The sequence below is a fragment of the Etheostoma cragini genome, chromosome 7 (genome assembly GCF_013103735.1).
Source record: "Etheostoma cragini isolate CJK2018 chromosome 7, CSU_Ecrag_1.0, whole genome shotgun sequence".
NCBI classification, from domain to species: Eukaryota; Metazoa; Chordata; class Actinopteri; order Perciformes; family Percidae; genus Etheostoma; species Etheostoma cragini.
Window position 1 is genome coordinate 10,550,960 of NC_048413.1, and position 26,753 is coordinate 10,577,712.

The 26,753-nt window shown below is 41.3% G+C and overlaps 1 protein-coding gene across 2 annotated transcripts in view; it reads right to left on the reverse strand.

The window, feature by feature from the left end:
- plxnd1 (plexin D1) overlaps positions 1-26,753 on the reverse strand; it is a 62,585-nt gene that overhangs the window by 15,942 nt on the left and 19,890 nt on the right. For both annotated transcript variants that reach the window (XM_034877794.1, XM_034877795.1), the window contains exons 8-21: positions 25,802-25,901; positions 23,383-23,481; positions 21,750-21,839; positions 21,336-21,444; positions 20,164-20,321; positions 16,301-16,446; positions 10,790-10,895; positions 9,296-9,435; positions 8,777-8,962; positions 8,311-8,395; positions 7,539-7,805; positions 4,037-4,186; positions 1,283-1,397; positions 608-715 (exon numbers count right to left, since the gene is read on the reverse strand). In XM_034877794.1, the coding sequence (XP_034733685.1) occupies positions 608-715; positions 1,283-1,397; positions 4,037-4,186; positions 7,539-7,805; positions 8,311-8,395; positions 8,777-8,962; positions 9,296-9,435; positions 10,790-10,895; positions 16,301-16,446; positions 20,164-20,321; positions 21,336-21,444; positions 21,750-21,839; positions 23,383-23,481; positions 25,802-25,901 (1,859 nt within the window). The remainder of the gene's footprint in view (positions 1-607; positions 716-1,282; positions 1,398-4,036; positions 4,187-7,538; positions 7,806-8,310; positions 8,396-8,776; positions 8,963-9,295; positions 9,436-10,789; positions 10,896-16,300; positions 16,447-20,163; positions 20,322-21,335; positions 21,445-21,749; positions 21,840-23,382; positions 23,482-25,801; positions 25,902-26,753) is intronic.

Below are 26,753 nucleotides of genomic sequence, written 5' to 3' on the forward strand. Positions count from 1 at the left end.
ACACACACACACACACACACACACACACACACACACACACACACACACACACACACACACACACACATAGACAGAATAGAATAGAATGGAATAGAATGCCTTTATTGTCATTTTACACAAGTGCAGTACCTTTGCAATGAGATTGAAGTAACCCCTTTACAGTGTTGACACGAAATATAAAAATACAAAATAGAAGGAAATAAAATAGAAAACTATAGTAAGTAATAAATAAAGTGTAGGTAGGTAGTGCAGATTGGAGTCCTGAAAGATAAATAAAAAAATATAAAAATATAAAAATATAAAAATATAAAGTATAGGTAGATAGGGCAGAGGGGAGTCCTGAGAACAACTATGTACATATATAAGATAGCTTTGTGTACACATTGTGTGAAAAGTAGTTAGGTGTGAACAACAAATAAAAAAAAATATTTCACAGTAATGAAATGAAATGGTTAAGTACACACAGACATTTCCGACACAAGGTCTTTTTTTTATGTCAAGCAACACAAAACATTATTTGAAATCTAAACAACTTCACAGAGCAGAGCTGGTACAATAGTGTATGATGTATGAGTGTCTGTTCATGTGTGGGTTTTCGTAAACACACCTTTACGGATCTCATCTCTGATCTGGGACTCCATCTCCTCCATTTGGAGTAAGGTTTTCTGCCAGTAGCGTTCCGCCCTTCGGCTCTTTGTGCAGTACACTACAAGAGCTGAGAAAGACATCATGCAGTGTGTTTTAACTCAAAGACTGTAATCACACACTGAAAACTTCCAGTAAACCAGAATCTAAAGGATCAAAAATGTGTCTGAAATGACGTTCAGAAATGATTTTATATCACCTTTTGTGAGCCTGTGAAAAATATGTACATAAATGTATCTGACTGTGAGAACATGCAAATGAAAATGTTCTTGTTTGTGAATGTATAAATAGAATTTGTGCGATTTTATTTCAATGGGTATGTCACACCTAAAGATATATGAGAACCAACTCAAAGCAGAAAAATCCACCACAGCAGCAATTGTCACCCATACACCTGCCCTGCACGCACACTCACACAAAGAATACCGAAGTATAGTGCGCACACATACACACGTAAGCACACAGACAGCAAAGGGAACAGTGGGGTCTTTGTGCTTTGGGTACTGAGGAGGGATGAAGCAGGAATGCGGGAAACTATGATCCATAAATTCCTTTTATCTGTTCAACATCTGGAGCATCCATCGCTACAGCAGGCACACATCAATCATCTGATGGTGAGCATGTGTACACAACCTACCCACAGTGCACAGCAGCAACAGCACGCAGCACACCACAATGGATACCACGATGGCCAGCTCACTGCCGCCGAGCTGCACTTTGGCGATGGTGTGACGAAAGTTCCCCACTTGCACCTAAGAAGAAAAAAACAAACACATTGTCTTCTCACCATTGCATTGTCATACAAAAACATATCTCATCATGTCATATTTTCTTTAATTTTCTTCTATATAAATCAATTTTTTTTCTTATATGGTAGTAGTTAGAGTTGCTTATTTGTTTGCAGCCCACATGGACACCAAATAGACCATTGCAGTGGTGAAATCTGTCAGAAGAATAGCACAACTTCTTACATTAAATCTTATGTTGCTTACAAAAAACTCTTCTCAAAAGCATTATAAATACAATATACCACAAAAACTTCCTTCCATATACACAATGCAAAAGATGAAGGGCATTTTAACAAAATAGGATAATGTAGATACTGTATATTTATCAATAAAACTCACTTTAATCACATTAAAAACTAAGCCTATCTCTATATTTATATTGACCATCAATCCTACCCAACCAACAGCCAATAGTAGTGAATCAAAACGTGTAAAGATATTTGACCGTGTGGTTAGACTATGCTTTATTTAACGCTCTAGTTTTTTTTTTTTTTCAAGAAACTATCATTTTAAATTTGGCCATACAATATCAGACCAACTCAAAAATAAACTATAATATACAATATTTTGTGAATATTGCTGTACACTATGACATGTCTTGAAAAACCACTGTTTAGATTTTGTCACAAGTCTACTCCAAAGCTGAGTAAGGAAATAAAGGAAAGAGGAAATAAAAGCCTGGGCTTATTTCTCAAGATGTGAAACAAGGTTGTAAAATAATAAGTTTGAGTCATTACAATTCTTTACTTTCTCTAAAATTCTGTATTATACTAATGTAAATCTTGTACATCTGTAATGGCAATACTTTGCTTAATTATTACAAGCTGAAAAAGCAAATTTGATTTTGACAGACAATGCATAGTAGTTGCATTAAGTGTTTTCTTTGTAATACAGTATAATAGTGTGTGCAGTATAACATGGCCGTTTTTTAATGGAACCACAGGTTCCTGCACACATCCACATATGCGCAGACACAACGTATTTTTCATGGACACAGGTCCAGACACAAAAATTAATTACATTGTAGATTTTGAAAAATGGCCTCTCGCTGCAAGGAGCTGCAAGAGTCACCCGGTTCAGAGCAACCCAAATGTGACAAGAAAAAGATTTTCACTTCTGCCTTCTGATTAGTCAGCAGAGTCTCTGTGGTCCCCCTTCACATCCTTCCTTCTCCTTCCCCAATCCGAAACATACTTCATAAAAAAGCCTCAGATAAAAAGCCTCCAATCCTCAGACCAAATCCCCCTTATGCTGGTTCAACTCTGAGGGGGGAACTGGCACACTGGGCACCCTATTTTTCTCATTCCATCTTCCTCTTTCTAGTCCAGGCATTAATCTACCCAGGCCAGCGAGGGAAGGCCGTCTTCCAGAGACTGCTTCAGCCAGGCCTGGTGTAATGGAGGGGAAAATGCTATTGTTCCATGTTCCTATTTTGCTCGGGGTATAAAACTCCCTAGATCCACTTCTGCAGCTCAGCTCCACTTCAGAGCCAAGCAAAACATGGGCATGTAAAAATAGATATGCCACCAAAAGTAAGTGAAGAAACATAAATGCAACGGCCAAGCATACATACATTTATTCAAATGTGCCAACACAAAGGGAAATGTCTTGTGTTTATTCCTGTCAAATGGGCATAATCATCCTCTCTGCTTATGTGCAGGCAGCCCACCCTTTTGTGTTATGACATCTCATTTGACCCTTGCCCTTCCATTATGTATTTGCTAATTGCCTGTGTTTATTCTCAGACATCCTGAGTGGCAGAGTGGTTAGGTGGGGAGTGGGGACGAGAGCGAGCCACAGGTACACAAGGTGGGAGAGAGACACATACACATAGGAGGGAAAAATGCAAAATCAAAGAGCTTTGCGTCTATTTCTGTGTTAAAGTGAGGAAGCATTACAACTATACTGACAAATAGAGATGGAGTAACATGTGTTTCTGAGCTATTTCAGCAAACCACTCACAGTCTAGCTTGTATTTAAATATAGATGACTGTTTTTTATCCTTAATAAAGCCCAATCAGAATGGCCAATGACATATGGGAAACGTGGGTAGAGGAAAGAGAGTGTCTGGTTTTTATCAGGAATGTGCAGTACTTGTCCACATCTTGATTAAGACCATTAATTGCGATGTAGGGAATTCGGAGACAAAACAAAAACACAAGCGAGTGAAATCATCGCTGAGTCAAAAGACTCAGGTCTCGCTAGTGTCTACATGGTAGGTGATTGTGTTGGGGTTGAAAAACGGACTGATAAAGGATTAAAGAGATAAAGGATGCTAAACATTTCACAGTTGTTCTGTGGCATTGTGGAGCGGAGTGACGGCTCACCGCCCCCTAACTGCTGATTCATGGTGGCATACTCAAACTACAAACCATTCTTAATGCTTGGGGAGAGACACATACATATCACTGACAGTGCATGGACCTGTGCAAATGAAATCTGTTTCAATGAACATCCCAGATGGTCTGGATTCTGACTAAACATTTGGCTTACAAGTACTGTGTGACTGATGGGTGATGTCCTTAAATTATCAGGGTCTATCCAACAATATTTTCATGTGTTTTTGTATTTTATTGTGGCGTTGTATATGTTTGCATACTTACAGTGACAGGCAGCTCTCTCTCGCTGGAGCTCAGCAGTCCATTGATGGTGCAGTGGAACAGCTGGTCGTTGTGGAAGCTGATGTTACAGGGATAGGAGCCAATCATCACCGAGTATTCTTCCGGCACCAGGTCCAGATCAGTTGGCCCTTTCTGCGCCAGAAATGAACAAAAACAGCCGTCAGTCAGTTGGTTGAAAGAAAACAGAGGGGGCTGGTTTGAACAGGCACAAATAACATTTATGAAGGCCACAGCAGATTCAACCTACACATACATGCACACAAATGCATTCTCTTATGCGGGCACACACGCAAACACACACACACACACACACACACACATACACACACACACACGCACACACACACACACGCACACACACACACACACACACACACACACACACACACACAGAAACCAAGCTGTGGCAGGCCTGTCATGCAGCGGTCACACAGAAGAAGCCAGCAAAATAGTCATCCAGTTTGGACTTAGGTTCAGCTTGAAGCAGCAAACATTCCCGCAGCCCCTCTCACATGGCCAGGGAAGTTTCTACAAACAAACCCACTGATAGTCATCCCTGCCTCTGCCCAAAATAACATTCTCAGGGCCTTTCCAGGAGCCTGTTGGACTAAGCTGTACAGCTATTTTTTATCAATCCAATCTCCTTCCTCTTACTGCTAATTTCTGGTTCAAATATAGGGGCCCTCCAACAATCTCAACTTGGGGATTTATAACAGAAATCCTGTGGGGCACAGAGTTTTAAAGACGTTTAACAAGCAAGAAGGGTTTAATGAAAATGCTATAAGGTTGCATTATGGGAAATGTAGGATCCAGTGTTTTTGGAGCTTTTTGGTTGGATTTCTTTTCCCTCTCTATGTCATCGAACTTTCAAAAAGTGCAATACTAAATCACTGAAAGAGCCCTTAAAGGTCCAAGATGTACTACTGACGGGTAGCATTTAAAATAGTTACTGCATTCCAAATTCAAAATACTGGAGAGAGTCGCCCCCCCGGCCCCTCCTCCCCAGACTCGAAGTTCACGGAGGTTGCCAGGTTGACAGGGCTTCCAACATTGTTGCTAGATGCTTGTCTCACATCGCAAGGCATTACTCCACAGCACAGCAGAGTAGCTAACGTTAGATGCTGGCAATGTTGACATTCACAAAAGCCCATGCTCATGCAGAGTTCTGTAGACTGACAACCATCCTATCTTGGCTTGAAATTAAAAAAATATCGGCCGCTAAAACACCACTACCTTACAGTCCTCTCTACCCGACTGCCAGACACACATTTTCGGCTTAAAATTACGGCATTAACCGCTAAAAACACCACTACCTCGTTTTCCTCTCTACGCGACTGACAGACACACTTTCTCATCTTAACATTATGGCAACCGCCACTAAAAATAATCGGACTGCTTTTGTTTCTTGCCCTGTCAGTCTTCTTTTTCGGGATGTTAAGCATTCCTAGAACTCTTAAGTCAAATTTGTATGTACCATGTAATTACTAATGTAGGAATGATGTTTTTTTTTTTTTACAAAAATAGCACCCAATTTGTATGAAACTGCAATTTCCCTTTGATATAAGAATGATGAGTAAGGAAGAATGTGTGTGTGTTTATCCCTAGTGTGCTTCCTTGCTTTGATTACACCCTTAGGACCCTGTCCTGTCCCTACTGCAGGATGCCACCCCCTGGGTCTCTGTCAACAAATGTTTCCTTACACAGACAAAACACGTACACACAAAGAAAGATGCATACACTCGTTACACACATATAAATAAAAAGTGCTTCAAACTATCATACAAAATATGTTTGAGCATATTGTAAAAAACACACTTTACACAACATTTTCACACTTAAACGTTCTGGACCAAAACAGGATGAAAGCAAACAAAAATCCACCCACATTCCAGCTCAGGTCCTTAATATAGGATCTGGCTGACTAACAAGTCCTTCCCCCCTTCAGGTCCACCACAAGTGGAATCCACCTAAGAAAACAGGAAACAACAGACGAGTTGTCCATGTAGACAGGCTGAGGCAACGATTCCGCAGGGGCCTCATCCTGACACTCACAAACACATCAAGAGGAAGCTGCATCGTGTTCAAACTTCCCTGTCTGTGCTGTTAGCATGTGAATGTCGTACTGTGTCACAGCCCGCAGCCCTTTTGGGTGATGAATGAATGCAGACAGGTGCTTAGATCAGCCAGACCACAGGAGCATGGGACCTCCCACTGAGCTGCCACTGCACCCCCCCCTTCCCATACCCCCAACTGAAATCAACACGTCTCAGGGTATGGGCCTTTGATGTGCTTTATGTGCCTCCGTTTTATGTGAATATGAATAAAGGAACGCTCAGCCTTGTCTGCTGTTCACAGTGGGCAACAGTCTGTTTACAGCAGTGGAGCTTTTGGAGCCAAGAAACCTTTAGAGAATACCATCACTTGTTCTATGTTCTATTTGAATATGGCGAATAAGCTGAAATTGTCAATAGCGTATAATGGTGTTTTCTGCTGATAGTATTTTTTTTTAAGATAATTTTTGGGGGCTTTTTCCCTTTATTAGATAGTGACAGTAGATAGACAAAAAAGGTGGGAGATAAATGGGGGATGACACGCAGCAAAGAGCTGCAGGTCGGACTCAAACTGGGGCCGGTGCAAAGGACTCAGCCTACATGGGGCGCACGCTCTAACTGGGTGATCTAGAGGTCGCCCAACTGGTCTTTAAGTTTGACCGTTCTCAAAAAATATAAAACACAAGGTCTAGGTGCAAGCAAGGCAGTTGGTTGACTGGTCGGTCCACCTCCTTGGTCCAGAAATATCTCAAAAAACGATGGGATAGTTCAGACAGTTAAGTTCAGGCACTCATGGTCCCCAGGGGATGTATCCTCCTTTAGTAATCCCCTGACCTGTCAATTAGCGCCAACACGAGGTCCACATATTTGGTCTCAACAACTGTTGGATGAATTGACATGACATTTGGTGCAGACATTCATGTTCCCCTCAAGATAAATTGTTATTGCTTTGCTAATGCTTAGATTTTTCATCTATCTCCTTCCCCAGGTCAAATTTTGAATTTGTCCAATACTTGATTTGGGACCAAATACATGCAAACCTAATGATATCAGACTTAACTGTACTTTGTGTTTAGTGCAAGTTAACAAAAGTTAGCATGCAAATATGCCAAGCTGTGATGGCAAACATGGTTAACATTACCTGCTAAAGATCGTCATTGTCACTGTGATGTACACAGAAATATTGAGGTAATAATTTAGCCAAATAACAATTATGTAATCTAGCTACCAAAAATGTTTTATTTATTTTAAGTTAAAATTTTTTAAATATTATAACTTCTGTCACTTGAAATTGTTCAACACTTTAACCATTTAATATAAAGAGTATGCAATCAATAAAACAACATTCGATGCAATTAGAGGTGAACATTCACTTGTCTTCATCAGAAAGTCAATGTAGCACTAATCTGAACTGTCTCAGCAGTGTCACTCACGTTGATGATGAGTGTCAGTGGCTCTCCTGGGTGGTGTTTAATCAGTTTCTCCTTGTTGGCAGTGAAAAACTGAGGGTCCTCCACATACTCCAACGGGAAGTGACCTTTGTGAGGTTCCTCCTCCTCCTCTTCCTCACTATCATAGGTGAAGGGGCTGTCACCCGTGTAGAGGATTCCGTTTAAGATAAACTGCGCTGAGGTCTGCTGGGATTGGCTGGACGCCGGGGATGGGCAGGTGATTGTAAATGGGGAAACCACAGTGCAGCGCTGGGGTAGGACCAGAGAAGACAAGAACGCTTAAAATGCATTCTTTTCCATTTACCTATCAGACGGTTAATGACATGATCTACCTGAAACATGATTCACTATATGACTAAAACGAATAAACTGTACATATTAATCGTTCTTAAAGGAATAGTCTGAAATTTTTTCTGCACATTAGCTTTCATTGCAGAGTTAGATGAAAACATCGATACCAAAGTTTTTTTACCTTTGGTATCAGCCTACCAATACCTCAAAAGTGAATCAGCATATTTCTGAAAATCCCTAACCAGTCCTGTAGATTTGTTAGGTGAAGTGTGACTTCACGACACATAAAAATCAAAGTTTCCCATTATATTCAACTTTTTTATAAATGACCACAAGTTTGATGTGTTTATTTTTGTAAACTTATAAAATGTATTTCCCACCCGGTGTTCTGACACAATAAAACACACATGTTGGTTTGAGAATTTTATCAAGTGAAAAGGAAACAATCCAGCTGATTACTCACTTTTTCTCCAATTTCCAGAACGTCCATGGTGGCACTTTGCACCAGATCAAAACCCTGGCCTGACACTGTGATGGTCCTGCCACCACTGTGTGACACACACACACACACACACACACAGAGAGAGAGAGAGAGAGAGAGAGAGAGAGAGAGAGACACATTTCAGCCATGACAAAAATGTGTCAAATTCATACTGGTATGCAAATACTTTTGGGACACTCACACTGCACCAAACAGAAAAACAGAGGACCAGATAATAATATAACACAGTTCACATGCAGTGCATATCTGCTATCACATACATGCTGTGCTATTTAGAACACAATAAGGAGAAACTGCAGCTAATCAGGTCGACATTACGGTAATGACTTTTGTCAGTGAATCTAGGAAAGGAACTGCAGAGTCCTCCAGCTTGAGACATTTAAGACAACTCGTTTTTTTTTGTAATATTTCAGAACAGTCTACCTACCTGAGATAGCTCTTTTTGGGGTAGATGGAGCTGATGGTGGGGTTCTTCTCGTAGGTGTAGGCAGTGCTAAGCTCTGCACTTTGACAGGGAACGTTTTCAAACTCCACACACACTGACACTGTGAGTGAGTCAGTGTGTGCCTGTAAGGCTGGAGGCATGGTGCACTCAATGCTTTCATCTGTTTTCCTAAAAAACCATGAGGGGAATATCGTGACTGCATATCTTGTTATGTCTACAAGTGCTCAAACCCCAAATCTGTTTCCGCTTAGACTTAATGTTATTCTATACATATTTTCATAAATATACATTAAACAATACTATAGCTACAAGCAGAGCACCTGACTTTAAAGTGACACTTAAAGTTATTGTGCACAGTTTCTGCCGCCCCCATCAAAAATTCTAAGTAATGACAACAAAACTGTTGGCACGCCCACATGATACAAGCAACACCCCCTTCCTCCCCCCAATCTAAAGCACCATTAAATGACACAATGCTGTTTCAAAATAATCAGTACTCACGCTATGATGGTGCACTCTAGCGTGTTGTTGACCATGACTCTGACCTGAGAGCCAATGTCCAGGTGCTCCCCTCTGATGATTACTATAGTTCCTCCAGCACGAGAGCCCTTTGTTGGCTCTATGGAGAGCAGCTTTGGGACCTGAATACAGACAAGAGAGATGACACATGACTGAACAACACAATATTTTTTTTCACTAGACATCTGACAGCTTCTGTCACAGGAAAAGACAGATTTAGTCAAACTGTGTTTTGTGCGCTGTGATGTTTTCATTGACAAATCTTTTCTCATCCTTTGAGGTTCAAATATCTTGTCTTTAGAGATTGGCTAAGACAGCTGCTGACTATTACAGTAAATTAGGGAAGAAAACTGTGAAGACAGCCCACGCTGCAATATGTTAAAGTGTTGCTGTTAAAGCCAACAGGCCTTTGGGCTCAAGCTTGCAGGACAGCTATACAATGAGGCAATAATGTTCATACATACACATGAGAAACTGCATGCACATGCAGTCATATGTACAGGCAAACACATATATACACACGCACATACACACAAATGTTCCTGGGGCGAAGATGTATATCTCTGTCCAGCTCTTCATCAGCATTCCCTCTCTTTCCAAACTTTCTATCCCCGCATTGAACCTTGCCTCCGGGGATGCCTCTTATCCTCCCTGACAGGATTCACTTCCTCAGTGTGCATGGATGGAGGAGCCCTATTGTGTGTTTGAGTGCCAGAGTGGGCGTAAGGAGGCAGATGTTTCCGTCTAAAGGTTCGAGGAAGGAGATGCAGTAGAGGCACATATCCTGTCTCCAAAACTGTTTTCCCTTTTTCTTACATCTTCCCCGCAACACACATCGCTAAAAACCTCTCTCCCAATGAGCATCTTAGAGATGAATAAGGAAACCCAAAGTAAGTTCCCACAACAGCACAGTATAATGTTTTGTGTTGTGGGTTTTCTCTGTCCAAGATGGGGGTAATTTCTCTGTGGGATGACTCACAGGCAGAGCTGGTCTCAGGCACTGCTGAAATGATAGACCGCTCCAGCACTGAATTATAAAAAAAGTCTTTATCTATAAACAAAGAGAAACAAAGGGCTTACATGGGTATTTCCAATGGCTGAATACTCTAAATCCAATGGGAGACTGTGTGGGTCGAGGTCGATTAACACAATAATGGCTAGCTTGCCTCTACCAGTGATGAATTCAGAGCAAAGGGACATTCCAACAATCGCCATATTTGTTTTTGCTGGCAGCAAGTGCAGCATGACAATGGTGCTAAGTTGCAGCCCAGATGAATGTTTGAAGATTCCCACACACTCACATTCTTCAGAATCATAAAACACATCTGTTAACACTCAACTGACACACTTGGGAAGGCTTTCCCAGTAGGGAAGAAGGAACAAGAGAGCGTAGAAGAAGAAGAATGTGGAGGGAGAGACGGACAGAACAGACAGCAAAGAATAGCAGGAGGGTATATATATCTGTAGAATACTCACTAAGTATGAGAAGATCTCTTTCGACGTGCCCGTCCCACTCTGATCCACATCCACTTGGACAAGATATGCCCTGTCATGTGCAGAGCTCCCAGTGACACACACCAGCCTGGGAAATTTAACAAGAGTGTGATCTCCTTGTTTGGTTGTCAAAACATTAAAATGAGAGATCAGTTAATAATAAAAAAACAACTGATGATAATGGATAAGAACCCTCAAAAAAGCATCATATAATTGTAATCTAATAAATGAATTTATTAAAAAAAAGACTAAAATTGCAAGTGAGGGGAACCAATATGATCATGACAGCTAAACAAAGACATAATTAATTTCGGAGAATGGTGGTTATGAACTAATTCATCAGACCATATTGCATTTACATATGGAATCCAATAAAGCCTTGAGATATCAGATATTAGGAGATGTAAGGGTTCAAAGCGCCTCGGACCAGATGTGTCTAACCACAGAGGAGATTAAGGGGCTGCTGAGGCTTGTTCTCTCGCCTCCTGGCTGTGATTAAGCCTTGTGTCATCAGCGTACGCTCTACAAGGACGTCTCATATTAATGATCCAGTGGTGCACCGAAGCACAGGGATCTACTGTTCTGGGTCCTCGCTGGGATACATGTTCTGGGGGGGTAACCCAACCTTTATCAACTCACATGTTCCCCCTCTAGCTTGACACCCTGTCGGTTTATTTAGTCAGGTGCCTGGCGCTACAGTGGTTATAAATTCTCAGCGAGTGATTGGATGATTGACAGAGGAATTGTGGGGAATTTACATAAGCTGACGAGCTGTGTTTTATGTAGGAGGACCTGGCAGGACATATGGTGAGATGAGGCTGGGTTCGAACAGATTGGGGATTGGCTGGGGTTGGGCCGTCGGGTCTGAGACCAGGGTTTCACTGTTGCCAAACCACTGCAACATTTAATTAATAAATCAATTGATAATAAAATCAATATAAACATGGATTTTCTTTATAAGCCTGAAAATATGTTAAAAATACATTTAAATAACCTGCAGTCCCAGCCATCTGTTAGTCTACGTTTAATTACAGGAGCATCAGGTAAAGTCATTACACTCAAATTATACTCCTGTCAGTCGTGTGCCATGAAGGCAGGACGTGCACCTGTTTGAAGAAAATGTGTCATTTCACATGCTCTGATTTAGGATAAGAAAGAAAAATAAAATGAAACACATGATTAAACACAAATTCAAGCCTGAGGGAAATAGGAGCAACTGAAGCCGGAATCAGTCCAAACCTGCAGGATTGCTCCGCGCCTAACTGGATTCAGGCTGATAATCTAAATCTGGTCAAAATTACAATGTATCTTGTAGAGTACAGAGAAAGGAAGAGTAGACAGAAGGTGTGATTAATTAAGCCTGTAGCATTGAATGTTTTATGGTTTCTTAAAACTATTTTATTACCACATAGAATGCAGTTAGTTTGTAATACCTCATTGGCGGAAGTTTAAAAGCATAATGGAAACCCCGTAGGGACGATATGGCCTTGTTATTTATCATTATCATCATTCATATCACTTTTTTTCAGTACTTCTGTGCCGATAGGGTAGTTATTTTCATTATTGTTTTTCCTGACAATTGTTTTCTTGATTCATTTGATCTGAAAAATCCAAGCAAGTCTTCAGATTGTTATTTGGATTGTTTGTTGTGTTGAAGCTGGAGCCAGAAAATAGTTGGCTTAATAAAGTTGGTTAATAGTTTTACTTAAAAAAGTATTAATTATCAAAATAGATGCTGATTTGTTTTTTAATTGTTGCAGCTCTATTTGCAGTATACAAAAATCATTTCTAGTGCCATAATTACTGAAATTACTGTTACATGGACCAGGAAAAGTGGCCAAATATGGATAGACGGATTAACCAATAAAAAATGCAGCCCGCTATTACATACAAAGACATACAAAAATGACTTGCAACTTTAATGAAATACTTTTTAATAACGTTTTAAGGCCGTTTTTGAGAAAACTGAAGATGCCCTGGTGTGTGTATGTGTGTTTATGTGTGTGTGTGTGATGCAGTTGATGCAGTGTGATCCCATTTAAAGGACATGCAGACTCCCTGAGCAGATAGCGGCTGGAATGACCCCTTCTCCACATTCCAGCACCGCCCTACTACGGAGATATTTATGGGTTTCAGAGAAGGATATTTTGTCTAGTTTTGAACATGTCTCTGATCATTTCCCCTGAATGGATGAAAAACAATCATTATCAATCATGTCTGGGAGTGTTTGGATGAGAGTGTTGTCTGCGGTGAATCTAAATGGACAGGGCGAAGGCCACTCAAGGCTCATATGAAAATGTTACAGAGGGCAGCAAGAAGGACCTGAGCCAAAAAATCTAGAGAAGTACTCCAGTAAATGAGGTGTGCCTAGGCTGACTGTGCCATTAATTAAAATGTTGACACCGAGTGAGTGGAACACAGTCTCTCCAGTGCTGCACATTCTTCTTGTGGCACACAGCTGTGAACTTTCACCTCTCAGCGCACGGGCAGACACCTGTCTCAACAGGCATGCTAAATGAGGTCACACGCCGGTGTGTGTGTGCGTGTGTGTGTGGCATTTGTGCAGGAAGCAGTTTGAATTTTAGATTTTTCTGAATGAGATTATTTTTTGTGAAACAGGTTTACTCTGTTTAGTCCTCACATCTTCAGGAGTCTTTTTTTCTAAATAAGTTTTAAAATAAGGGTGACTAAGAGCTTTAAGGGATGATCATATATAATCAAATCAACATTAGGTTCCAACAAGGATAGGAATGTAAAGGTGTATGAATGTTCATGAAAGTCAAATGTCCTGACATTGTCAGATGCACGGACGTGTTATGATTTGTCAGTGCCACTTCCCGCAATGAGGATATGCTCTGCTGTCATAACAACCAGCCTCTCGAGCCAATGAGGAATGACGACACCAGATGAGAACACCACTGGAGTGAAATGTGATTCGCTGTTTTTGACATACGTTGTGAAATGTGTCAGGCAGCTGGAGTGACAGGTAAGACCCGCAGGTCACCCTTTAACTGGTCTTAATACAATGATCGGCTTCAGTGGAGCAAGACCAGATAAACAACTCCATTCAAGGAACAATACAGATACTGAATGGAAGTTTGGATGTAACTGTAGAGTTACTGACTTCATTGAGGTCTACTTTGCCAGAGTTAAAGTGGGGTCCTGCTGTCTCCATGGTGACAGTGTGATGGTCCCTGAGCTACGGAGGGATGGCTATGGAGTCAATTAAAATGAGATGTGTGCTGCATAATAATATTTGTGAAAATAAGCCTCATGAATACATGAAAACTAAACCTTGCGGGATGGTTGACGTTCTATTTCCAAGACTTGTGGAAGTGCAGGAGGCTAATTATCTATGATGGTGTTATGATAGTAGCAGCTAATTTTGCCTCAAGCTCTTAGCCTCAAGCAGAGTTTAAGAGCGAGCTACAAAGGTCTGGTAATATGACTTCTTTCTAACTTCTCACCTGCAGTTTTTATATTTTTAAACTTATTGTCTCCCTTTGGAGCCATAGAAGACTTTCTACAACTATTGTTCATACATCCCTATGAACTCCCCAAAACCTGTAAACGGAAAACATTCCAGGATTTCTTTAAAGGACTACGCCACCTTTGTTAAAATATGGTTATTATTCACCGTCAGGGTATGAAATTAACACCCGCCCGCCCGCCAAAGGCGGAGGAATTTTGCAATTGACGGTTAACAATGTCAATCTACCTGCCACGTTGGCTGGTAGCCAATGAGAATTGAGTAATTCAGACGCTTAACTATCAGTAAGCAGGATATGCAGTTGCTTACAGGCCCGGACTAATCACAGGAAGACATTGAATGACAGCCGGGGCCCCCTACTGCATTTTCGTTACTTGCGATAATCCCAGCAGTCCCACGTGCAGCCACTGACCAAGCGGGTGTGAGAACGGGTCATATTCATTTTCTTGTATCTAATGATGACAAGACGTTTGTAACTCGAAAATCTCACCATCAAAATGTACAGCGAAAGTAACTCGGTAACGTTTTTTCACTATAAAGTCTCTGAAAGTTGCTTGCTGCAGCGGGCGGGGCTGCTGCTCCGTTCCCCCCCCCGACTGACGTGCACATAAACAATCACACATGGTGGATGCAGGAAAAACCGCAGATGAGATGTACAGGATGACCTAAATTGAGGACAGCTATGTTATTGAAGGTGCAATGATAAGTTAAAGTCCAATAAGTACTTTTTATTAAACTGTATCATTGTGTGTCCCGGCCCGGCCCCCCTACTACTACAATGGCACAATGTCCACAAGTAGGCTCATAGAGACACAGCAATTTCTGTTTTTCACCTTGAAAAAGGCAAAAAAAAAAAAAAAAAAAAGCCATCTTCATGTCCTGTTCAACATCTCCTTTATATTTATATTTGTCTATAGTTATAGGTGGGCAAACTCATTTTTGTATCAGTGCATGCATTTTCTTTGCCCAGCAGCGCCACCACTGACTTATCTTAGCTTATCTTAAATGGAATCCTATGTTGCTATGTTGTTAGCATGTCATGAGTAAAAGCAACCCATCAACAAGGATAAACAAACCTAATTACTTGTTGTGGCGAGTACAAATAGCAATGCAGATTAAGACTAGATGATTTCCTAGGCAGATTTTGACTTGGATGACTTGGCTACTCGGGGGCAGAGATACGTATCAGAGGTATGCTTTTGGATCTTGACCGTCTAAGACGTCATCCTCTTTGTCTCTCATAAAGTCCGCCATATTCATCGCCATTCACTGTCAACTGTAGAAAAAATAGCCAGCTAATATTCACGCCGATATGTATCAACATACCGGCAAGTTGGGGGTTTTCAGGTGCTGCGTTTTTTTTGTACTTGTGAAAATGCAAGCCACAAGAAGTAATTAGGTTTGTTTTTGGTTGTTGGTGGGTCACTTTTACTCATGCCATGCTAACCGGCATAATAATAATAATGATTCCATTTACTAAGCTAAGCTAAGCTATCAGCGGCCCTGCTGGAATAAGACTATGCATGCACTGAGACAAAAATGTGTTTTCTCACCCATATAAATATAGAGAAGACGGTAAATAACCCTAGTTCAACTAACTGATGCATGTTTCTTTAAGGTTTATTAACATTGACAAATCAGTTCCATATCTGCATCTCTATTTCTGCCTGCTGTCCACCTGACCACTCACCTGGCTGAGTGCACGTCAGGTTCCCATGACAACATATAATTGTAAGCTGTCATCTATGCAGTCCTAATTGCAGCCCAACTGCTTATTTTAGCAGCATTTTAAATATAAATGGTGTTCTGAATAGGACGTGCTCTTGTCACACGCAGCTTGTCGTTCTGACAATGTAGATGATGTAAAACATAATCAAATAAGTACAAAGGGAAAAAAAGGTTTGCACACTGCCATCCTTTAGCAAACACTTCAAGAACAATTGACATAACTCTATATATGCAAATTTGTGAATCCTAATTGAGCCGTGTGTTATAGTACTTACTCTACAGAGACGATGTAGAGCTCAGGCTGGAGAGTACATAGCACATCTCCAATAGAAACCTTTACTGCTCCAGCCCTCCGTCCCAGGTTCCTGCCCTGTACTGTCAGCAGGGTGCCTCCTTCCAATGGACCGCTCAGGGGAGAGATCTGACAAAGACAAAATGAAGTAATAAACATGGGGAAAGAAAAGCATGTGGAAAGCCTGTAATGTGCACAATACATTTGAGCTTGTAAGTAGATTATCTCCCTTAAAATGTTCCACTGATGACGGGTGTGACAGAGAATTAAGAGAATGGAGATGCTGTCTCTGATGCTGACATGGAGGGTGCCACACAGAGAGATAAGGACAAGTGGCCTGTGTAAGTATTCTTCTGCTGAAGACTGTGATCTAATATAATTGACACACAGTTTAGGTGTATACACACAAGCGCAAAGCAGACTCTTAACTGTGCCAGTCTGAGACTCTTCAGCTTCTAATCCTCTACAGCACATGCAAATAAAGAGCAGCCTAAGAGCCCCCTTCACACCCCGCAGGAGACAGACAGAGTGAGAGAGAAAGGGCTGGAGAAGCGAGGTGGAGAGCACAGCAGAAAGGTGGATGAGTGGGGAGGCAATTTAGAGAACTGAGTGTTGAGAGGAGAGTGAATACTGATGGTAGTGGTGAGAGAGCAAAGCCTCAACAGGGAAATGAATACAGCGCTATTCCCTTTCATCTGTTATTCTGTGTCTGCTCTGTCAAATTCCTTAGTCCCATTTATGCCGTTGTTCAGAGGCATTCTCACACGCATCATTTCAGCCCTTGCCTTTGGTCTCTAAACTATATTATACATGCTACATTCAGGAGCCACAGAAAGAAAAGATAGAATAGTCCCCTCTCAAGTCACCACGTAAACACAGCTTCAGAGATAGCATCTCCGACGCCCAGACAGAAGCAATCTACCCTCATTTTGCCACTGTAGCACAGCTAGCCCAGCTGCGTACATACTTTTCTGAATGACCTCCTGGCTGAGCTGAGGTCAGTGTGACCCCTCTGTGTTATTAGCCCGTCTCTGGCTCTATCACAAACCAAGCTTGAGAATGAAAACAGCCCTTCTGTTTGGTCTAGGTGAGGGAACAAGGTTTGGCTCTGCATACAGATAATTTGAAGCCTGCAAGAGTGACAGCGCAGATAAATAAACCATATTTTCGCAGCTAAAACGGGAAAGGCAGTTAAGTAAAGAAAGAGTGCATTATTTTTAATAATGTATGAAAATAAACCAAACAGCATTTCTGTGGGATCTACGACACAGGAAATAATGCAAATGTTTTTGTGCATTTAGATATCAAGTGTTACCACCCTGTGCCTACATATAAAGTATTTATATACACTTTCTTTGACAAAAACACATGTCCACATTCCTTCATACACATGTAATGCCCAACAACTTAAATGCATACATGAGCAGGTATACATAAATACTCTAGCATGGCAGACAAATGAAAAGCACCCACCGCCTCTACACAGCTCTGCAGTAAGCAGAGTTATTTATCATCACTATGCGTCTCATAGCACCTAGTGTGTCTCTGTGGTGCCATTGAGCATAGACATAAACATCAGCTGGCATTCTGTTCATTTACACCTCTTACAAGTATGTGATTCTTGATTTACAGCGCAAACTCTGCCAAGCCTCCAGGGAGATCACAGGGTGTGAATGGGTCTCTGCGAGAAGTATACTCCACAAGGAATGTTGGAGCTATGAAATGCATTTTAGGACTAAATTATTCTACATCCTTGTATTGAAATAAAAAAAAGAAGTGCCACCTGCGCTTGAAACTACCTAACTGATTAAATCCATATGTTTTATTTTTATTTTCTTGTACCGAATAGATCTCTGTGAGGCCAGAGCATTCATCTTTCTCTCCTTACTCCAGTTCCACTGCATCACACTAATCAAGGACGATGTGAGGACAAAAACAGGAAAAGGCTTCTCACTATACTGTACCCCTCTCCATCCTCTCTCTCAGACCATTTATGTCTCACCCAGATCCCTCTGTTCTCTCTTTCTTTTCATGTTGTGGATAAACTATGTTTGGCAGTTCCTGTTTTTGACGCCAAAGTACCTCTAATCAATGTTTTTTTAAACAGTGAAATAGCCCTCACAACATCATAATAAAGGGCCTGCGGAGATGATAAATATCTCCATTGTCTTACGTCACTGCATTGAATAGAGAACATTTTTCCCAATTAGGTTCAAAGTTTATGGCATTATTGATATTTTGGTGCTTGTGATAGAGATTGCATTTGAAAAAGGAGAGCAAAAAACATTTAATTAACTTTGCTGTACACACAGTCACTAGGTCTATACAACAACAAGCTGCTTTGGTATGTGTGTGTGTGTGTGTGTGTGTGTGTGTGTGTGGGTGGGTGTGTGGGTGCGTGTGAATGTTTAGGGAGAGTTGATCTATCCTCTGTGAGCCTAAGTACTCTGGCTCAAACCCCTGTGGATTCTCTGGGAAAACATGGCTGCCGAAGCATTGCATCATACACTACGCAGAACCACAACCCCCAGTATCCTCTCTTCAACCAGCTCTCCCGAGAGAGACAGTTTGAGTGTGTGTGTGTGAGTGTGTGTGTGTGTGTGTCTGTGTGTGTGTGTACGTGCATGCGTGTGTGCGTGCATGCATGTGTGAGTGTGAGAGAGCGCGATAGAGAGAGTAAGAGAGAGTATTGCAACAATGGTCTACCCACGCATACGGCATCTCATCCCGGCTACCTACAGTCACGTCCACATAGTCCACATAAGTTAGACCGTCACAGAGCATTCTGTTAGTCACAGTATGCTGACAGCTACAAAGAATGAGGGATAATCGTGAATGCTTCAATATGGCCTATTTGTGTGAAATATTTTGTGTATGTGTGTGTGTGAGAGAGAAAAAGAGAGTGTGTATGTCCCTCTGCTTTGTTTTGCTTGCTTATTCTCCTGGGCTGACCAGGTTTTATCTACAGGAAGTTCAAGCTGACTGGGTATCATGTGAGCCGTGCTTCCCATGACTGCCTACGGTTGCTGTGCTGATATAAGGTTTATTAGTGGCAGAAAAGGCTTCAAAGACGGCTCTAAACACACTCCCATTACGACTGGACAAACAATGCATGCAAATAAGCTCAATAAACAGTTTAATGAAAGGCCAGGCCGTTAATCGTAATTACCATTTTTATGTGACCGCACTCAGATCCTGTGTGTTTTTTTAATTTAATTTTTTATATTGAATTTAAGATTTTTTGGGGGCATTGTAGGCCTGGACAGCTGAAGACACGAAAGGGAAGAGAGAGGGGTATGACATGCAGCAAAGGGCCGCAGGTCAAAGTTGAACCTGTGGCTGCTGCGTGAGGAGTGAACCCCTACACATGGGCGCGCACTCCACCAGTCAAGCTACCCAGGCACCCCTGTTTTCGCTTTTATGTAGTTACAAATCCAAAACCCTTTCTGGTTCTTATTTGCTTTGTTTTAGTTTCTGTGGGTTTCTACATAAAGAGCTCTACACATATAAACCATTGACATAGTTTACACTCGTGTTGTAGTTCCACAGGGCAAAAGGTGTTCCCATGCCCTTCTGAGTGACTGCAGATTGACTCCACTGTGTCCCTTGAGGGCTGTGGCTAAGTGAGTGTTATTACTGAGTGAACTGCTTTATTGAGACTCTATTCAAATACTCCCAAAGCAGCTGACGCTGGACAGACAGGGCATGGGGCACCGCACCATGTGAGTGACCACATAATTCACCATTTTATGGCTTGAAAATAGAGCCTCGAGCCAACAGAAAGGCGGTGGGCAGTATTATTGCAACCATTTCTAGCCTGCATTCATGTTCAACGTGTAATCTTACCTTGTGAATCTCAGGAGCAGGACATGGATCCCTGATTGACTGGCAGTCATCCCTCGGCCTGCATTTATTTTCACACCAGCCACAGAGGTGGCCCTGATCCTCCCGGCCCCAGCACTGGGAGCAGTCTGAACTACCCACTCCACAGTTGTACACCTCCACTAGAGCGATTGGGATTGGGGAGAAAAAGAGGGCAATTATTGTAAGCATAAGCATTTCAGGTCTGCGTTTGCCTTGTCTGGTAAACTTAAGGTACTGTAGAATTCTAAAATTCTTTTATAGCTGATATGAACCACATGGGCTGCATGCTCTGTATAAACAGCATAAGCATTTGCAGGATGATATATTCACGGCTATAAAAATAAACCAGGAAAAAAAGAGAGCAAAAGGAGTGGAGGAGAACAAAGCCAGCAAGAAACAGATGATTATGTTCATGTTCCAATGTGCCTCCCAGTGAGAAATCCCATTTGTATCACCGCATGTGCATCTGTGCATACATTTTGTGTGCATATTGCAGTGTGTGTTTGTGTGTGTGTGTGTTTGTGTGTGTATTTTTATAAATGTGATGATTCTGCATGTTATGAGGCCAACGTCATGTCCTTAACAGTGCAGAGTGTTTGTCAGAGACCCAGGGCTGGTGTTCACATGCTAGACACATGGTTTGCGAACGGCACATCTGGGACTGGGATAGACAAGGGTTGGCATGTAGCTGCATTATAAACAACATGCCAAGTTCAACAACATGCAGGTCACTTTTTATCATCTCACTATTGTCATGGAGCTTAAATTGTATTTGGAACAATACATACGGACATGGCTTGCAAGGGGCATTGATAACACCTTAAATTGCGACGCCCATGTTCTATAGTCATTATGTGTAATTAGATGGTAGCGGAATATGATATTATGGTAAATTACTAGTTGGCAAATTATGTGTTGTGTTGTGAAAGGCAGTCTAAAACTGTTTGTCCCTGTAAGCAATTCTTAATTTTTTTTCCAGGTTTAATCAATTCCACCAGTCTCATCAGAAAAACATTTGTGCACAGGTGAGCAACGCTGGCAGCTATGTCAGATTTTTCCTTGTTTTTGCTAGTTTCTAATTACGCTGAAAATACTGGATGGCTGAGAAAATAGCTGAAGCGTAGCAGATGTAAGAATACATAACAATGTCTTACCTCTCATGGGCTGAGGGCTGTCGACAAAGACATCCTCCCCCTGCGGACTAAAGTATCCTCTCCTCTTCAGGTTGAGGTAGTAAACCTGGCTCCTCTGATTAGTAGAAAGCTACATGGAAAAAAAAAGTAGGGGGCAGCAATAAAAAAGATTGTGGATCTCCTCAGTGTGAATAATGTTTGTCAATTTGCCTCTACATGCATTCACTCTCTTATGCTGTTGCTCTAGATAATAACGGGTTCTTAGTCAACCTACAATCAAGGGTTTTAAACAACTGCAATAAAAACGGTTACAAACGAGGCTTAAATTCTCCAATAATGAATACAATGAACCAGTAAATGCACAGTAACTGAGCAACAGCTTATCTGATCTTTAGTCATACTTGGAAAATTAGATAGGTCGTTGTCTGTACTTACTGTTACTCCGCTGCACCTAACAGCTGAGATGTTCAGCCATGTAGCCTCATATTGCTGCTCTGTCCCAAAGTCACACTCCAGGTCCTCCCTCTGTCATGCAAAGCACTTATTTTAAAAAATATGTTTCAACAATAAAAAGTGAGCAATCTGTGATATCATGTTCTCAGAATGACATGACCATTGCTTTAGTACCCATCTCAAGCGTCTGCAATGAAAACGCTCTTTCAAACGTGTCTGGTAACAATTGACAACTCAAAATGAGTACCAGGAAACCAAAATAACCCACAATAATTGTCCCTGCCAGGAAAATATGCAATCCATTTAAAATTAATATTCATAAACATCTGGACTCCCACACCTCTGCAAGCCTTATGGGAGCCAAAGTAATGAATTCAAATTCATTCTTGATGAAATCAGAGTAGTGAGTTTAACTGAGCCAAGATATGTGACGGTAAGACCATAAAGAAGCTAACCTAGGTAAGAGCAGTAAAAGAGAATCCAGCCATCTTAAATTGGTCTACTTGTGTCGCCCTCTCCAGGACTTTAATATTTTTTTGTGCTTTTTGACACCAGTGAAGCTGGATATGTTTTGGCTTCTGGCAAGTTTCTTGTTTCCACAGAATTTCTTTTAACATAACACAAATTGAAATGTTCCCTGCACTAATTTTCAGTCTAAGAACTAATAGATGCTGGAGGACAAATTTAGAAGCACTTGCTTGTTGATTCATGTTTATGGCAGTTAGGTCTATTTATTTGAAGGTTTGTCCAAAAGAAAGTGTGGGAACCAAACTAAAATTCACCCCAAATTCCAGAACTGTCTAAGCAATTGAGGCTTCTGACACCACATTCCCTGCTGTGTTGACTTGCTGACAAGATGAAGACATATTCAAACAACATCAATATGTAAAAACAATCCTAATAAAGAGTTGTATGAACAGCCGGTCACATCCAGGCTGCCCAGGGGAAGTGTGTGTGTATGTGTGTGTGTGTGTGTGTGTGTGTGTCTGTATGTGACTCAATGTCTGTGACCATAGCAACACTCCAGGAGTGAGCTCCAAATGCCAGCCAGGGTTAGGTGTGTGACTGACCACGGCTGACAACTAGTCAGCTCTGGAATTTTTGGAGTATCCCAGTTGTGTCCTCATCAGTGATGCAGGATCAGCGCCTGACTCACTCAGCGTGGATTAAGGATGAGAATAGGAGTTTAAAAAAAAAATCTGGAAAGACTTGCTGAATATAAAAATGAACACAAGTGAAATAAAGCTCCTCCCGCATGTGCTGCCTCACACCGACTGCACATTGTACACTGTGCTGACGAAGACACAACTCAGCTAGACACAGTTAGATACCAGAGGCATGCTGGGCTCAGACAGCTGAGCCGTGAGCAACTAAAGCATAATGATACTCGCTCATTCTTCATTTTCATCTCCGTCTTATAACATAGAGAACGGCCAAACTCAGGTTTTGCTCATGCATTGACCCAAATCACAGCACACAAATATCCACCTGTGTTTATTACCTCAGCTTGAAGCAAACACACCATATGCTTCTGTTTTAGTCCAATCATTTTTCACAACATGCATGTTGGACAAAGTCCAAGTCTAGCTCCATAGCTGGAGGTTGTCTGGCGTACCTCCTGGATGTTGCTGAGGGATAAGGTAAAGTCCTGGGCCATTCCTGATGGTGATGGAGGAACCTCTGAGGCAACCAGGCGGGGACAGGAAGCCACATTCTGTGAAGAGATGGGGTGGAGGGGCAGGAAGTGACATATAGGAGTTAAAAAAACAATGTCTCCCATGCACACATCCGCAAACCCAAAATACCTGTCCTGTTTATCTGGAGGAGGAGGAAATGAGGGGGTAAAGTCTTGCTGTGAGGGACACAACAATAGCTTCAAATAGAGAGACGATGAGGGATTAGAAAAACAGACCCACCGGACACTGTGATGGACTCACCAGAACAGGAAAAACCACCTCCTAATCTCCTTATGACCTACATTACAAATACCTAATCAAGTTTCATGTTTAAAAAGAACCTACAATTTAAACAATGGGAAGTGACTTGGAAATCCCAAGCCTATTGTCCTTCAATATGTTTGTTTTTATGGGATCAGAAACAGCCCGCCTGACTAGGATTTATCGCATTTGCTTAGAAAATTTCAATGATGTCTCTATTACTTTACTTGTTTAACAAATGGAGCTCTTTCCCTTTTCAGTAGGTCTTGTGATATAAAGTGGAATGTAAAACACTCATAGCAATAAAACACCAGAACAAGACCACTTGACCAGCAGCTGACCAGAGGACTGTGAGTCATATCCTCTCCCCTCTAACTGGGGCCAGTACTGTGAGTGGACACAGTCGGACCCCTGCACCCTTAAGGCCAAAGTCTGCTGAGAGGATGCCTCCTCACACAGGTCATGGAGTTTGGCTGGGCAATAAAACTCCAGAGGGGACAGGAATAATACAATGACTGACTTAATCTTGATGTTGTCAGGAGCATGCACTAAGGACAGTGGTATCTTGGGAACTGTAATTTGTTTCAATGAGGCTGTTGTAGATCATTTTCCCAGTTTAACAGGCTTTTGTGCACTTGAGCCAAACTTCTTATACTATTTAATTTGTGGGCTTTTAATTTATGTAAATACGTATGTATTATTGTTTGTGTAACAGGGATAGTGAACAACTTCTAAGCTGTACCAGAGTACAAGCTACTATAAATATAAGCTAATTTACGTATTTAGTCCTTGGGGAGGAAACAGAGAATACCATCTCTTACATTACCAGACGGGACATATTCATTGGACGACAACATCACAAGCAACAACAACACAATTTAAAAACATTACGACACATTAACACATTTGTGGGTGCATGACTGATTTGGTTTTAGCAATTTCTTCTTGAATGTAATTGATCAGCAGAGCATTGATCACTTTGTACACTAAACTAGCATCAGCCAGAAACAGAAAGCTGTCAGAAGTCAGGAGATTATACTTCTGAATGATGTTACAATGATGGTAACTTGACAGCTTTTTGTCCAGTGTTTTAAAGGGGTACTATGCAGTTTTTAGCTCAATTAACCTTAGCTTTGGAGTCATTGGAACGGTTATATGACTTTGTTCGTGTTGAATGGTGGCCATCTTGATTCTAGGGCCTAGCGCCTGTGAGTGGAAAAACCACTCTTGCAACAAAAGATATTACATACACACCCCCATTCAGGAACTGGCTAGCTATTAGAACAAGGTAGCGATGGAGGTTTTCACACTATTGTCAATGCTGAGCCAGCAAAAAACAAGCAGAAATCTAGGAGAGTATTGTTAGAGAAACAGAGAAATAGGAATTGGCAAACTGACCGAGCAAGGAGTCAGACACAAGTAAACATAGGAGCTGCAAAATATCTATTCCGAAGCTGTAGGGGAAGCTCTATAGAGAAACCTGCAAGCAAAAAGCAAGAAAACAGCAAAGAAATTTCCAAAACTGCACAGTGGCCCTTTAAAAGTTTTTTGTAAAGTTTTTGCAGTGGAGCAGTATGAGATGTGTAAAGAAAATAGATTACACCCTCATGGAGCTCTGCATTGCCAAACATACATCTACATAATCCATTTATACAGTCACCTACTTAAAATGAAAGGCTATATCAATCCATAGCTGTAAATGTAGGTGTAGATTTATCTTCTTCTATCTATTTTCCCTATAAAAATAGGAACACAGTGAATCTACTCTTCCCCATGCTGAGATATCAAACTAAACTGACAAAAGAGAAACTTTAGAGGAGCTTTAAAATGGTACATTTTAAACCAGAACCTCCTGAGATTTTAGAGCAGGTTTCAACATTTCCACATATTGTGGTTGATACACTTGTAACCTCATACTGAATTACCACATGATTGCTCTTGCCTAACCCGTCTGGACTCAGATCATTACAGCACACAGGGAGTTTTTGGACAGGGTAATATCTGAGTCTCTGACTAGTGGGATCTTAATATTGTGAGATCCTCCAGGCGTCTATTTGGTTGATGTATTACTGTAAAGGAAAAAAGAGAATTACTCACCTCTAGAAGGTTGTGCTTTGACTCATCTTTACTCGAGACACATTGGTACATGTCAGGGTCCCAGTAGCACTTCCATCTGGTGCTCAGGCAGCTCACACATCTGGCATAAATGGACACACATACATGGAAGGAGTTGAGAAACAAGGATCAAATTAAACTAAATCTGGCCTGTTTTCTCCTCTGTATCTCCCTCATGATCTGTTCACATGCAATAGTTGGCCTGTTACGAGTGTAGCACAAACTGAAAGGCCGAACTGATTACAGGCAACAAAGTTTAGCTTTAATAAAAAGGAAGTAATGATTAGTCACAGTAGCAGACAGATTCATTCCACAGTTTCAAGTTCCAAAGTACTTCTCTATAAACACTCGAAGTGTGTGTGTGTGTATGTGTGTGTGTGTGTGTGTGTTTGTGACAAAATAAAAAATTTGAACAATGAACATAGCTTAACTGTTTCTGAAAAATGAAAATTTGCTCATATGCAATAATACACATTGATTCTGCTTAAGCCTCACTTGGCATTTCCTGAGCTTTTGAGATATTAATCTCTGATATTTCTGCCACCGCCTCAATATAATATGAAAATTATTTGTTTTATAATATGGGCGATCCACCTTATGAGTTAAGGTTAGATGTGCAGTTGATGAGATTAAAGGCAGTGTTGGGGTTATTGATTTTACTGTGTTCGTTTACTGTGTTTCTTCCAGAGAAAGTACCTTAACTGGAACACAAACACCTCCACTGAACAGTATATGTGTGTGAGACAAGTGTGTGTCACTGAATTGCCTCCAGGAAGCGACAGATGTCCCACACTAGGAATGATAGCGCCTCCAGTGATAACAGCACTCTGAGGGGGTCTTTAGACAGGGGGGAGTTGATCGGGATGGGTGTAAGGGGATCCAGAAACGTAATCGAAATGTGTGTGTGTCTCTGTGTGTGTGTGTGTGTGTGTGT